The 16,207-nt window shown below is 32.9% G+C and overlaps 1 protein-coding gene across 2 annotated transcripts in view; it reads right to left on the bottom strand.

The window, feature by feature from the left end:
• Nucleotides 1–297: 297 nt before the first annotated feature.
• Nucleotides 298–16,207, bottom strand: part of LOC111142966 (metal response element binding transcription factor 2) — a 65,324-nt gene continuing 49,414 nt past the window's right edge. For both annotated transcript variants that reach the window (XM_022496322.1, XM_022496323.1), the window contains 6 exons: nt 10,331–10,398; nt 8,641–8,811; nt 4,692–4,797; nt 4,519–4,571; nt 4,303–4,407; nt 298–2,752 (listed from right to left, as the gene is read on the bottom strand). In XM_022496322.1, coding sequence (XP_022352030.1) covers nt 2,395–2,752; nt 4,303–4,407; nt 4,519–4,571; nt 4,692–4,797; nt 8,641–8,811; nt 10,331–10,398 — 861 coding nt within the window. In that variant the 3' untranslated portion in view covers nt 298–2,394. The remainder of the gene's footprint in view (nt 2,753–4,302; nt 4,408–4,518; nt 4,572–4,691; nt 4,798–8,640; nt 8,812–10,330; nt 10,399–16,207) is intronic.

Below are 16,207 nucleotides of genomic sequence, written 5' to 3'. Positions count from 1 at the left end.
ATTTTTTTGAATTTGGGGGACAAGGTAGATAGAGGGAGATATACTGTCTTCCAAGTAGGAAGTGTACAAGCTGACTAAACATTATTTTTTAGAGGATCATTTTAGATGAACATACAATAATTATTAAGATTATTTGAGGGACAAGTGGAAAATGAGAGCCAAGTTTTATAAAGATTAATTCAAGTGAACATATTTACAATGGAATTGGAAAATCCTTAGCTCCTTGGCTAAATTAAAGCAGTCATCTACTGCATCAGTGTGTATTTTCAAGCAAATACAGAAGCAAAACTCATTAGCTCTTTAAAAAATACACACATTTAATGTTGGTCTGTTTTAATTCTAAGTAAAGCAATTCCAAAAATACAAACTGAACATCAGAGCCATGTGGAACCACCATGATAAAATAAAACAGACATTCACAATAATTACGTCTAAAGACAGTTCAGCTTAATAAATCATCTTCCAGGTATACTAAAGAAAGAGTTACTAAAATACTGCTGGTGTTCAGTTAGAATTAAAGGACTTTGGGGAAAATGAAATAATATGATACAGGTGGAGTGAATAAGGTTACACGGGATTTACATTTTCCATTACCCCTAGATATAAACAAACATTCAAAATCAACACAAACTCTGTGTGTTATTCAAAATATTGCAGCTGCAGGAAAGGCAACTTTAAATTAATAGCTAGGGGAAAATCAAGTTTTGGTGGAGGTAAACAGAAGTGACAGTTTTTAATTTGCACTTTTGTAAAGCTCATTTATACCTGGCCAACCAGGAACCAAATGCAGGACAACGAAGTTCTCTGCTTCTTTTGGCTATAATGTGACAAGGAAAGGTCATCTTTTGAAGATGTTTAAAGAAATAAAGCAACTTTTTTTATAAACAGTCAAATAATCAATCAATGGAATAAATAAGTACTAACCCACATTTTTACCGCTCTGTAACCACTACACTTTACATATTTTTCATTTTGGCGGCAAATTCCCCAATTTTTAGGCAAAATCCACCAATCACTTTTAAGAGTAAAATGAATAGCCACCAAAATAAGAATATTCTTCTGTTTACTCTTTGGCTAAAAAAGAAAACAAACGAACAAAACAAAACAAAAAGAAACAGAAGACAACTCTAACACTGGTGATAAAAGAAACTGGTTTTTTACATGTAAAATAAAGTTATCAATTTAAATCTTGGTACATTTTATAAAAACAAGAGGTAATGTTGTAATAAAACAGTAGTAGCCTTGTCAGGCACCATACTGTTTGTTAACCCTGTGCAATAAAATACTTTGTTCATACTACACTTATTCAACATGACTAACAGTTACTACAGACATTTCAGGAATCTTCACGGGACTCCTACAGACTTACTGTTAAAACTGAGAGACATTTACAATCAAATGTGCCATGAAAACTTGAAAACGTTACTTCTAGTAGGAGATAATGTTCATATTATTTGAATTGGTTTTAGGTACTGAACAGCTGAGTTACAAGGACTGAAAGTGAAAAGCATTCTAAAAGCCCATGAACACTGTTGTTCACACCCTTCTTCAGAACACACTAAACTTTAAACTTGTCTGACACATTTCTCTTCATACATAGCAAGCAACAGCACCCAATAAAAGCCTGAGAAGAAATGCTGCTGTGTAAATACTGCAACTATTCCTGAAAAAAGAATTATGGGATATATACTCCAAAGCTGCCCATTCCCATAATTTGTATTGCATAGGTCACATAATCACACACATATATATACACACCTGTGTATATATATGCACATGCAAAGAATATATTAAGACGACAATGAAGTCTAGTCACAGAGCAATTTACAGGCTCAATATATTTTTTACACTTTGCTTGAAAGAAAATTTCAATATTTTACAGTCTTTTAGTAGGCATTATATACACTGCACTTTATGAAATCTGAAAGGTATTGAAATAAATTTTTTCCAACATTTTGGCAACAAAACAGACAACGTTTCTCCAAATACTTGTGCTATCTATCTACATGATCTGTCTGATCTGATAACCACTAATCACAAAAACTGACTCAATGGAATAATTAGAAAAATTATCTAACACCATGCATGGATTTGAATCATTTTTAATATCCTATCCTAGAAACATTCTACAAATCTTAAGATTTAAAAAATTAAGTCTCTGTTCTGATTTTTAAAAGATATCTTTTTATGACAATATCCATAACATTGACAGGTACATGTTAAGGCTAGTATCATCTCCTTTTGTGAATTTTTTTTTGACTTTTTTTTTTTTTTTTTTTTTTTTTTTTTTTTTTTTAAGAAAGATAGTAAAAGCCAGACTCCTTTATCCTTTAGGGCTTTGAACTGTACCTACAGAAAATGAGAGTGCAGTGAACATAATGTTCAGTCCTACAGTCAGGATGCAGTTGCTCCTTCCCATTCCACAAGATACTGCACCTTTCCATCAAGTGTCACCCGACGAGCCAATACTCGGTATTTTTCACCACATGCTATTCTACCTGCAGCACCAAAATAACTGGTAATGGAGTTTTTTAGATGATTGAGTTGCAACTCCTGATCTGCTAAGTTATTCAAAATCTCTGTGTTGAGTTCATCAAATTGGTAATCTTCTTTGCCTTCATCATCTTTTACAATTTCTGAGTTCTGAGTCTGGAGTGCTCTTCTTGGAAGACGACCCCTTCTCCTCCGTAAATGTGGTATTGCAGCAGGCCAAGATCTTCCTGTACGAGTTCTTTTTCTGGAGTCAGATAATCTATGGAACAAGAAAGGTCATTAACTGTCTACTGAGTTTATAAAGCATACCTTGCCCAAACAATATATTCTCAGATTTTTTTTCTATCACTCTACTGTAAGTATATGCCCTTGCTGACATAAAAATCAGCCAAACCAAAACAATACATGCTATTTTTATAAATGGATTATCACTCGCCTTCGTTAGATTCCATCACCTTCTTGGGGCTGACCTTTGAAGAGCTTTTCTTCCTTAACAATGTACTATTAAGCTTAAAAGAATCAGAGGAAGTTTTTAATTACAAGGCCAATGAGACATATTCTTACCAAGAAGAGGCCTATTCATATTAGTCAGATATCGTCAACAGTCTTATCATTAAAAAGAAGACAGTTCATTCACTCATTCAATGCAGTAAATACTTAATAAGCACCTACTTTACATACAACATTGTTCCATGTGCTTAAAAAGATGGTAGAACTAGAATAAATGTTCTCTTATTACCAGTTCTAGGGCTAGTGAAGTAATGTAATGAACTGGAATAAACATAAACTAGAAATCAGGGTACCCTGAATCTAGCTCTATGATATTGGCCAAATTCAAATCTCATATCCTCTGTCTTCTCTTCTGTGAAGAGATCAAGTGAAGGGGTAGAACTAGATCATCTCTGAGGTCCTTTACGGCTCAGAAATTCAATGATTTTATAACCTTATAACAAGGGGAGAATATAGCCGAAAAGCTAAATTCAAATATTTTACAATCACACTGCTCAACTCAACATCCTAGCTCTGTTATGCTTGTTAATAAACATGCTAGTCTGGGCTTGTTTCTTAAAACTCTCTCAAGTTTCAGTTTCTTCATCTTTAAAATGGGAGTAACAGGACTTACAACTCAAAAGATTGTTTTAAGAATTAAATAAGACAATGTATAAAGGAAGATTAGCAAAATGCTTGGGTAAAAGGCCAAAACAGTTCACATTATTCTACACAATTCATTAAAAAATAAGTTACATTTTAAGCTCTTTAATACTCTGAATTTTGTATGATTTACATGAGCAGTTTCTAAATTGTGGACAAAAATTTAACTAAGGGAAGCATAAAAACTTGCAAGCTCATAGTTCTGACCCCAAGTAAACTATCTTCTCATAACTGACATATCATGCTTTAGTAGAGGTATCCTTCTAAAAAATCAAGTTAACTAAAATATTTGAGAAGTCTGCTACTGATAGAAATCCTGAGTTTAAGATCTTTTTAGTAACAAAAGGATTTGCATGTCTGATTCAGATATTAAAAAAAGGAAAAGTCTTCCTAAAGCAAGGCATACCTAAATATTGTAAGTATAAAAGGTCTCAGGGAAAAGAACATAACCTATAAACACCATTATACCTCTTTTCTGTGTACATAGAAAATGACCTGATAAATATTAACAACCTAAGGAATCTACATATAGATTGTTTCTTAAACACTCAAAGGCATACTTGTATCACTTTCGAATGCTAAGAATGTATTTAATCATTAAAAAGAAAAAATTATCTAGAAGAAAATTAGTAAGGAATAAGAATATAAAATATCTACCCATAATGCCTGGAAATGCTAGACGAGGTAGTTTCTTTTGCACTGGAAGCACCCGTGAAATCCACATCTGAGGTATTGGATGTATGTGCAGTTCCCTCAGTTCTCCTGAGACAAAAAAATTTAAATGGTATAACGACTATATTACATAACAATAGAAATACTCATTTTCCCCCAAAAGAAAATTCCTAGGATAGGAAAAAATAACTTTCTATTTACCCTATAGGAGAAGGTAAATCCAAGGTAGGATTCTCTGAAATTGATTCCTTATCCTGGAAAATAAAAAATAACATTTAAAGCATGGTTCTAAAGAAATTGGAGAAGATACTCATTTTTCAGTTAATTTCAAGCATCTTTCCTCTCTGAGAACATATATTAACACATCCTCTTACCAAAGGTGGCTCAGCAGTTTTCTGAATCATTTTTCTTGTATAAGGACCAGGTGGACGACCTACAGATTTTTTCTTTCCTTTTTTTTCTATGCCATTGCTTACTTCCCTGAAACATAAAACCATTATGTATTTCATCTCTGCATAAAGAAAATAAAAAGACAATGGATAATATACACCCTACTTACATAATAATTAGGTTATACTTATATATTTTTCTATTAATGGTAATATAAAAAATTAAAGTTGAATCTACAAGTTTAGTCAAGTGCATAGATAATACATTTCAATTTAAATATACATTTCTTGACTTAGGAAATATTTACATATGAAAGGTTTAAGAAAAAGTGTTCTCTTTACTACAATTCTGAAAAATATATAGCATCTTAAAGTTAAAAAGCAAAAACAAAAGCAGACTATTATACTGGATGGAAGATTTCTTAGTTTAGGTTGTTACTATGTGGGTAATGGAAGATTTCTTAGTTTAGGTTGTTACTATGTGGGTATTTGGGAGATCTTTCAAGAATTTATTACTAAAAGTGATTACGAATTTAATAGTTACCCACGTGGAGCCAGGAAGTATCTATATTAAAATATTTTAGTTATAAACACAGGTTGCCTTTAGAAATGAGTATCTATCTATCTATCTCCTTGAATGATGTTTATCAGAAAGAGAATGAAGCCCAGGGTGGCAGAGTATAGAGGAAGGAATTCATCATATCAGGCAGGGAGTCATTCAAAAGACACAATCAGAAAGCTCTAGAAAACCATTTTTGAGACATAAAAGTAAATGTCAAGCAATAGGAAGGGGGAAAAAGCAATAGCCAAGGACATCTCTAATTAACAGAAGGGAAAAAAAGAAAGGACAAATATCAACATACAGAACATCTACTTCATTTATTCAACAAACATTATCTACCATAGAAAAGGGGGTATCAGATAATAGGAATACAAAGACCTTCCCTGTGCTAAGGGGTTCACAGTATAGTTAAAAGTTGATGAAGGTGTATACAAGCAAGCTAATAATAATTCAGTGCTATAAGAAAGTTACCCAGGAAAATTTAATTAAAAAACATGGAAAAGGAGGAATACTACTATATATGAGGCTAGAAAGAGGTGAATGGAGAAAACTAGAAAACTACTCCAGACACCAAACTAAAGCTGGGAAAGTACAAGGAAGGAGAAAATTGGGGAACTAGAGGAAAAAAGCTTAACTAGCACTATAATCAAAACTCTCAAAATAAGGTGATGGGGGTATACATTCCTTTTTTTGAAAGATAACATTTATAGAGGACTCTTGGACTAAAGAAAGTACTCTCAGATTAAAAGTACCAATGCATACATAGGACCCAGAAGGAACAGACAATGCCTTTAAAGAAAGCTGAACCATTTCCTGGTGGCATCAAATGAAAACCTGATAGCTAACATAGATGGAGTATCTTATTAATATCATGATAGGAATGAGAAAATTTGTGTAAACCTTTTTTCTAATTCATAAAATGGGCAACTGATAGCAAAGGGTTAATGATAAAAATCTGAAAATGCTAAGAATAAGTATGCTTTTCTTTAGGGAAAAAAAACTTGAAAGCAGTATCTACTTTATTACAAACTCAAATGGATATGAAACACTGTGTAATTTACCTTTTCTTACTCTCCAAGATGACTGTCTCACCTTTTATTTGCTCCTTCAATTTCCCTCTCTGCACAATCCTCTGAGCCATTCTTTACACCTCAGTATTTCTTTGAGAAAATAGAAGTTACTAAGCAATAACTTCAGTCATCTTCTAAATCTCTAACAGAACTAGCATCTGTAGCCATTTTCACCCAATTTCAACAAAAGGGTGTAAGTCCTATCAAAAGCCATTACCACATTTATGTTCTAAATTCCTTCCCTTTTAGTTTCTCAAGGACTTTATGGTATCTTCAATTACCTTCCCTCTCTCTTCTCCACTGGATCATTCCTACTAGTACATAAAGATAGCTTCCAATTAATTTTCCATCTATGAAAAAGCCATCACTTGAGTACTTCCTTCCCCTCTTCAGCTTCCATTTGTCTACCTCTCTTCACAATAAAACTACTTTGGAGTGCTGTTGACACATGCCCTCCCTTTCTACTTTCTCCCTTCTCATTCAGATTTCTTAAAGGTTATTTCCTACTTTCCACTTTTCCTTTATTATCATCATTATTTTGAATCAGCCTATGCCCCTTATTAGTAGAAAAAGCCCAGTTTTGACATGTTAATTGAGCAGTGCTGGATTCAATCATACTTTAACCCACTTCAATCTGACTTCTATTCTTACCTCTCCAAAACAAAACAAAACAAAACAAAAACCCCTGTTTTTGTTAAGGTCAGTAATAACAGAATACTATCTTTGGCAATAAATATTTTTCTCTCATCTTAAATCCACTTCACAGCAGCATTCAATACTGTTTAATACATTCATCTTTCTTGAAACACTTCCCTTTCTCTTGATTTTCAAGACACCAAACTTTCTCGGCTTCCTCCTATCTCACTGATCATTCTTTTTAGTCTCTCTTGCTTATTTCACCTCTTCCAAATCTCCAAATGATAACAGGGCATTATTCTGGGACACAGTAACTCCCTCCCCATCCCAGCTATTGCTTCCTAGGTAATTTCACTCATTTTCAAGGCCTTATAAATCAGCTTCCAAATTTGTATCATGTGCCCTGACCTCTCCTGAGCTCCTGACTTACATACCCAGAGGTCTCTATCTAACATCATCATCACTTAGATATCCCTTGTGAAAATCTCAAATTCAATTATTATGAGACAGAAGAATGCTTCACTCACCTTGCCAAATCTGCTCTTGCAGGGCTTGATAACAGACATCACCACCCACCAGTTACTCAAGCCAGAAATCTGAGCATTATATAACTTCTTCACTCCTCCATTTTTTTCATAAATTTAATTCATCAGTAAAGTCAATAAATTCTGCCTCCAACAGAGATCGTGAATCTATTTTCTCTCCATTTGACTGAGAGCACTACTCAGACAATCTCTCACCTAGACAACTGCAGCAGTCTTCGTTTCCTTTGCTTCTATTCTTACCTCTATACCTATCCATTCTCCAAAGAGCATACAAAGATGTCTCTTTAAAGGATAATTCAGTCTGCTTACATCTTTAAATAGCTCCCCGTCATTAAAAACAACCCGAACTCCTTAGGAGACCTACATGACTCTACAAGATCAAGCCCCACCCAAACTTTCCAACACCTGATGCTGCTCTCTAGCCCTCATTCATCCCCTACTAGTCTGTGAGATCCTAGAACATGCCTCACAGCCTTCATACTTGTTATTTCCACCACCTGCAGTACTCTTCCCTTTGTTCTGCACATTGTTTGGTTAGTCTCATTCTTTGAATTTCAGCTTAAATATCATCTTAAATTAGGCCCTCCTTAAGCTTCCTTCTTTAAAAGTAGACTGCTTTACCTATATCCATCCCAGAACAATCTAAACCCATATGCTATGTCCGAAATGGCCTAACATGACCTGTAATTGTTTTGTTTATCACCTTTCCTTCCCACTATACTATTAATACCATCAGGGCAAAAAGAAAGTCTGTCTTGTTATTATATCCCCAGCACTTACATAATAAGATGCTTGATAAATGGAATGAATAGATGGATGGATGGATGGATGGATGGATGGATGAATGAGAAATGAACAAACAAATAAACAGGCCAGTACTTAAACTGTCTGCTAACAAAATCAACAGGACTTATTCCTGGAAAGCCTAAGATCTAAAATAAATAAATAAACATCTAAATTAAATTAACTCTTTGTACCTTGTCTAAGCAAGAAATTATAAACAGGAAAACAAATCAAGGTAACTACCACTTGTACTTTCAAATATACTAATGAGACTAAATAACACATTTTTAGTTACAAATAAGCTAAAGAGAAAAACTAAGCCACAGATCAACTTTTACCTTGAATCAGATATAGGTTTGGATGCCTTTCTGCCTTTAATTTTAAATTCATGGGATGTTCCTTCAGGTTCTTTCTCTGCTTTGAAAGCCACATTTGGTGGCACAGGAGGAACACGAATTCGCAACCCAAACAAATGCTTCTTCTTCTTTATTTCTTTCCCAGACATAAACCTAAATTTTTAAAAAAATTAACTAAAAATTTAAAAACTGAACACATATACATGGCAGACCCTAACTCATAACTTTCAGATGTAAAGCCTTTATACATGAAAGACCACCCAATACTACAAAACTCGTTCTTTCTCTTTGCTTTCCTTTCCTTGATTCTTATCTGCTCCAGAGCCACTCCACAGTAGGATATAATGGAGGAGTAAGGAGGGAGGGAAAGGATCAGAAGGGAGAAGAGCACATGTCCACTTCTAACTTTTTAAAGGAAGAAGAGTAAAGCATGGTCTTTTTAGTCCTAAAATGTGTTTTTCCGTACTTCAGTGTCATCTGTTTAAAAGATCTCAAGAAAGGTTTAGGAAAAGAAGAATTCTATTTCAGAGTGGATCTGTGAGGGGAGAAACCCGGTCAGAAAGTAACAGCTGTTAGCAGTGGAAAAGGGGACCCAGTATGAGAGGTCCAAAAAATAAAAGGAGTCTCCAGTGTGTCAGATCCAGAATTGGAAATAACATGGAGCAGGGAAAAGTTATTTCCATCTGGGTTTAGGTCTCTGAAAAATGTGTTCCATAACTGTTTCCCAAAATCCTCAGGCTCCTTACTCCAAAACACCTCACCTACCTTAGTTCTACTAGACCCTGCCTAACCTGAGGAACCACACACCAAATTGCTTGGAATATTCTTCCACTGTTATGCAGGTTTGAGAAATGGGAGCTAATATTTCTATCATAATAGGAATAGATATATTTCTGGTACCCTAAATTGGATTACAGAATTCACATCCCATAAAGTACTTTTTACCAGTACAGTAACTGCTCAGGCACTTTATGGCTTTTTTAACTGGCCTAAATATCTAGCTAGGCACTAGTATTACAACATTTTTAAGGAGGGAATGCTGTCCAGTTCAAAAGAAGCAACTTGTTAGAAACAAAAATTTTATAAAATAACTCAATGGTTGGTTACAGCCAGCACGAACACTTAAAATTTTTTTTTCTATTGCAATTTTTAAGTGTTTTTTTAAATGTAGATTTTTTTTTAAAAAAAGGAAAGCCCATACAAGAATATATCAAACAATAACCAATTATCAAAAATTTAGTACTAATACTACTTTTCTGTAACTGTTGACAATAATCTTAAAATCTTAGAAGATCTCACAATAATTTTAAAACCAATATTCTCTACAGTATTTTCCACTATCGTTTACATTTTCCCACCAACTAATATTTTATTTTCAGGAGACTGCATTATAAAAACAAGTCATTACTAAATATGTTTTTCAACTGAATAGGCCAAATTCCCAAGATAGTGGTTATGTCTGCCTCTCAATCACCATTCCCAGAGGATTGCTTTTCCCTTCTCCAACCCTTGAGAATCACTGTTTACTCGGACTAAAAAATAGGACATTAAAAAGCTTAAAATGGTTTGTACTAGTTCTAAACACCAATCCCACAAACCTTAAACAATGCCATTATTCCTTATACTTACTAAATGTCTCCCTCATAGGGATACACAAAATAAATCAACTTACATGGTCTTGTAATCATTTAATGCCTCCAGAACATGCTCATATCTTTCAGATTTTGGTGTGTCTGCCAGCTGTGAAGTATCAAGAAACAATTTAACGCACTATAATTTCATCAATTAGTAATATACAGGTGCTAGACAGAGGCAATGTGATGCAGAAGAAAAGTGTACTGACTAGTATACCGTCAAAAGATCTAAATTCTAATTCCAGGTCCTCACTGACTAGCTACATGATCTAAAGCCATTTAACCTCTTAAGGTTTGTTTCTTATCTATAAAAAAGGGAGTAAAAATCCTCCCCTAATTACTTCACTAGTAATTATGTGAATCAAATGATATGGCTGAAAGAACTGTAAACTGGAAAATGTTACAAGAATGGAATTTTGTTAGTTATTAAATTTAATTCCATAATCTGAGGAAATAATACATTAGAATGACTTTAATATCAACCATATATTGGATCTAATAGATATTATTAGGGAGGAGTATAAAAAGTAATGAAAACATAAAATTTTATTTACCAATAATCTCCATAACTTTGAAAAATTCTGTGAAACTGGTGGGGAGGAGTTGTTTTCAGAAAAGTTACAGACATTAGCCAGCCCTAAAACTCAAAGTGTCTCAGTAATTTTTTATCATCAAAAATCATTTTAAAATCTATTCAATTCTAGAAAGTATTTTTTGGTTTCAAAAGGGCTTCCTCAAGAGTCATTTCTGCCTCTTCTTCCAAGTTTAAAGACTAGGGCCCAATAGCAAAAAATTCTAAATTCTTAAAAAAGGACCATTCTCAGTTAAAACCACAAAAACTTAAAAAAATAAATAAATCCAGAATATCATAGCTGACTTCCAAGTGTACCACCAGTATGTCTTTATCAATTTATCAAAGCTCAGAATTACTTCAAGTAAGAAGAGTAAACAAATCTGTCAGATAGAATGTTAGAGGTAGAAGAGATTTACAGAGTCATCTATTCCAACTCTCTTTATTTTATAGATTAGTTAACAGTTATAAAGGTTAAATGAAATGCTCAAATCCAATGGCTGGTTAGTGAAAGAGCTAAAATTCTGAACCCAGGTGACAATAAGTCCATTCATTCAACATTCACTAACAGCCCATACTGTGCTAATGCACTGGGTGCTTTTAGAAAATAAGAAAAGAAATGGGACAGTCTGGTGGTCATGCCTCTATACCCTATTACTTCCTCCTACTGTAATTTCTGCAGTGTTCAATGAAAGAGAATTTCTATTAAAAAAGAAATAACACAACAGACATTAAAGCCTGAAGGACACTTTCAGTGTCCATGTAATTCAAGGTTCCATCAACACTGCAGTCCCTTTTATAGTACTGATAGGTATTCAACCTTGGTTTAAATACTAGCAATGATGAAAGCTGATGAGGTACCCACTAAGGAAGCCCATCTCACAGGTAGACAAATCTTCCCTCCTGGAACTCTTCCAGTCCTCTCTTACAAGACAGTTCTTCAAATATTTGATAGTAGCTATCATGTCTAAGTATAAGATGCCTAAGTTTAAGAGTAGGTTGAAAGTTTTTAGCAACCACATTGGCTAATTTCATCTCTTCCTCATCCCCACCTCCTCACCTGAACTCTAAAATCTTAACAAATAAACTAATCAAATCAAGTATTCGCTATCATACACTGCTTCTTCTGAACTGGCTGAATGTGTATTTAAGCCTAAGAGCAGAACTTATTTGTAACTATTGTTAATTTGTTTTGTTTTCAGGTCAGTGTTTGAGATAATCTTTTCTCTTGATTCTGTCATCCATCTTAAAATTAGAGGTAGACACAAAGACAGAATCCTGTGGCTCTCCATTAGAATCTCCCTCAAGAGTATTTCCAAGCCATTGAAAGCTTCTGTTTCTATAATTCAACTGGTTACATATCCATTTTTTACTTTTAATTTTAACCAGTTCGAATTTTAGTATCTAATATGGAATTCAGTTACACTATGCTTATACTATACCTATAGTATTTGACTTACCAGTGTGGCTAACCATATAAAAAAGGGGGAGAGGGGTATTTAATATGATTTATTCTAATAAAATAGTGTTTTTTCCTTGTAGCTTTTTAAATCTTCACAAACCACACATCTGAAAAATGTACTCTACAATCTTGCTGACAATCAACAACAAAACTATTTCTCAAATCTATTCCTCTTTTACTTTTTGAAAAGCACAATGAACCCTCTCTTTCTTTTGGTACTTGCTCTCTATGGTTTCTCAGAAATTTTATCTGTAAGTTCCTTCAGCACTCCAAAACTACTTTCCATAGAACTACATATATTTCAACTTGTATTATGGGGCCAAGGGATCTCTTTGTGCATTTTGAAGACCTAAACTACAGACATTATACTTCAAATCAAATAATCTGTATTAAAACAGCACCATATTCTAAGTCTACCATCTGATCATGAGGTTTGTAATACTGCTAACATAATAACCATTTTCGTTCCTCCCCCCACAGACACTAATCTCACATTATACTTTGACTCTCAGGGTTGTATATTTCTGTATAGATATAAATGCTATTAGGTATAGTTATAGCTCTTCCTTTCAAAAAAATATACCTTTGAATTACCAATATTGAATTCCATGCCGCCTAGGCTTAAGTATGCAAAACAGGGTTAAGTAATTTGTTTGCCAACCTATACAGCTATATGTTAATACAAAACACTCAAAAGCCTCAAGTATTGTTGTTAATCATATTTCTTATAATTTTCATTTAAAAATATTATACCTCAATTATACATTTTTCTCCTCTAGCCAAAACATCATACCTGCTATAGTATTTCATTTAAGTTTATGACTTTCTCCCTACATCCTTCAAAAGGTAGCACTCAATATACTACTCTGCTATGAATCTTTGGGGGCTGAAATTTAAGATTACCATTAACAGAAAAGTAGGCTGCCCTTATAAAACTAGGATTTCAGATCACATTAGGAATTAAGGACAAATAATAATAAGTAGATTCTGAAGTATGAATATTTCTTTTTAACTCTCAAAACCAACCTGGTACAACAGTTATTTCCTCATTCTAAATAAAAACCCTTAAGCAACCTTTATTTGGATCTCAAATGTTACATTATATATTTTTACAATCTCAAAAAAAAAAATTACAAAACAACAGTTTCTCAAATAGCTCATTCAGTCTATATAAGGCACAAAGTCTCAAAGATGTAAAAGAAAGAAAACAAAAATCACATAAGAAAACAGGATATAGAACTATCACTATGTTCCAATATGTTCTAAAAGTTTCAGCTGCTCTTCACAATCCTGAAATAACCAACTAAGAAAAGAAATATACATAAATGGTAAATTTGCCTTCAAATATTTTTGAAACTTCTTGTTATAAAAGAAGTCATAGCATTTCCTTTATATCAAAAAAAAAAAAAGCACAAAACACTAAAAGGATACCACTGATTCAATTAAGATTGCTCTAAGTAATTAGAAATTGAAATAAGTATTTACAGGACTTCCAAAATAATATAGAAATACTATGAAATTTTGGCCAGTGTTATCATATATTAAATTAAGTCCTAATTCAGCTCAGAAAAAAAATGTAAGTACCTCCCTGTGACTAGTGTGTCCATATATATTCCTAAACAAAAAGCCATAAAACTCTCAATCAACTTCTCAAGTCATCAGAAGATTTTTTTCCTTTACCCACATGGAGGAAAAAAACTCCACATTTAAGAGAGAGTTAAATCACAACCATTTTTTTTTTTTGTTTCATTCTGAGGAGAACCTTCTAGACCAAGTGCCTATGTCATATAATTGATAGTACTTATAGTAAGAACCAGTGTTCAAATGACAATACACTTAACATGCAGTATTTCCCATATTTTTTAAGAAATTAAACCTATCTTATAAAAAGATTTTTTAACACAAAAGTATTTATAAACAAAAAGAAAGTTTCGTAAAACTAAATCTGGATTAGTGACAAAACTCAATTTGCAATTCCATTTCAGTTAACCAAAGATACACTACTTTAATAATCTGGAATAATCCACTATTTGTATTATTTTCGTTTCTATTATCGCAAACATTTAAAAGTAAACTAAGTGAAAATTAGTTACATATAAATGTTACAAATAAATGTTGAGGCAGGCATAAATTTTATGGTCTCTTTATTATTAAAATCGTACTCTCAAAATCAATCATAACATTATAAAGATTTAAAAGATTAATAGAGTTAAAAGCTGAACTTCCATCTCTAAATATTTGAGGATGGAATGACTAAGTCTGAATATTTTGTTTTTTGTTTTTTTTTTAATGCAGAGAAAAGGCAATGGGAAATGATTAGAAAGTCACTTGTTCTGAAAATATACTTGATGGCTCCAAAAAATGGAAACACTCCCCAGAAAAGTAAACTTTTCCATTGTAAAGTTTTATTAGAGTATAATGTTCTTTTTAAATTTAAAAAAATTTCCATATTGGCAAAGAATAAGAAATTGAATTGAATGAATGTCTTATTTCTAAGACATCATCACATAAGCTACAGAAAATGAAAACATGTATCTACTAATAAATTTTTTGATATATATCAGAAGTATAGCTAGAACTAAAATACCTGAGATTCATAAACTGAATTAATTTCTTAGACTAACTGTCTAGACTGATAGTCTATTTGTGATTTTTGTTTTCTATTTTCAGCATCTTAAATAAAATCTAGGTATCATTTTTCATTTTAATAAAAGAAAGCATTTGAAATAAAGTAACATGAGTTTTTATATGTGTGCCCACTGTCTACATGAAGTAATTACTACAGAATTTAATCATGTGAAACATAAAATGTACTAAGAATAGAGATGTATCTGCATATGAAGTGCTGAAGGAACCATGGTTAGAAACAAAGCATTTTAAAAAGAATATATTAAAGTATTAAATATTAAAGATGACTGTAATGAACCATATAGCCACTAGTGCCTTATACTTACTTTTTTCTTTCATTACTCATCATTACTATTACTATTACTATTATTACTAATCATTACTATTAAAATTTATCAACTCTGCAAGACACTGGTTTTCTCTCAAATTTCATCTGGAAAAAACATGTAACAGAAAAGAATGTTGTGTTCCAACTTCTAACACTCAAAACATCTTAGCTCAATTAATTTTAATAATATCTTTTACTTAAAAAAAGTCAAAGTATCCTGCAAGTGTTTTATAATTTGCACAACTGACCTACCACAAACTAGCTTTTAAATGTGCATTGTTCTCCCCGATGCCCCATAAAACCCCCAAAACAACTCAAAACACCCTGACATCTTATTTGACATGAACCATTTATAAACTGCCCCATGTCTAAAAGCTACAAAAGTAAAAATTCTTCCTAAACTTCTTTAGTTTACACAACTTTTACCTCTTCCAAAAGTAATGTGCGACTAAAATTCACATATCTGATTCCACATATTATAAAACAAAATTTTTATTTAAGCTAAGAGTAGTTAGGGGTGCCTGGGTGGCTCAGCCCCTTAAGCATCTGACTCTTCAGGTTATGATCTCAGGTTTGTGAGACAGAGCCCCAGGGTCAGGCTCCATGCTGGGTGTGGAGCATGCTTAAGATTCTCCCTCTCCCTTTGCCCCACCCAGCACTCCCACCCTCTCTAAACGAAAAACAAAACAAAACAAAAAATAAAACATTAAGCTAAGAGTAGTTAATATCTAGATTTTAATAATTCAAAATAAATCCTTAAAACAGGTTAACTACTAAAGTTACTTTAGTTATTTTCTTCTTTGTATCTTCTTTGTGCTTGTCTATGGTTTCAAAATCTTCTTCAAAGAACATGCATTAACTTTTACATTGCTTTTTTTTTTAAAGACTCTGTAAACCTGCATAAGTGGTTAGACTTCGCAAATGAA

Source organism: Enhydra lutris, unplaced genomic scaffold (assembly GCF_002288905.1).
Source record: "Enhydra lutris kenyoni isolate GAN:26980312 unplaced genomic scaffold, ASM228890v2 scaffoldscaffold9, whole genome shotgun sequence".
NCBI classification, from domain to species: Eukaryota; Metazoa; Chordata; class Mammalia; order Carnivora; family Mustelidae; genus Enhydra; species Enhydra lutris.
The sequence above is the reverse complement of the archived record's forward strand: the minus strand, read 5'-3'. Positions and strand labels throughout refer to the sequence as shown.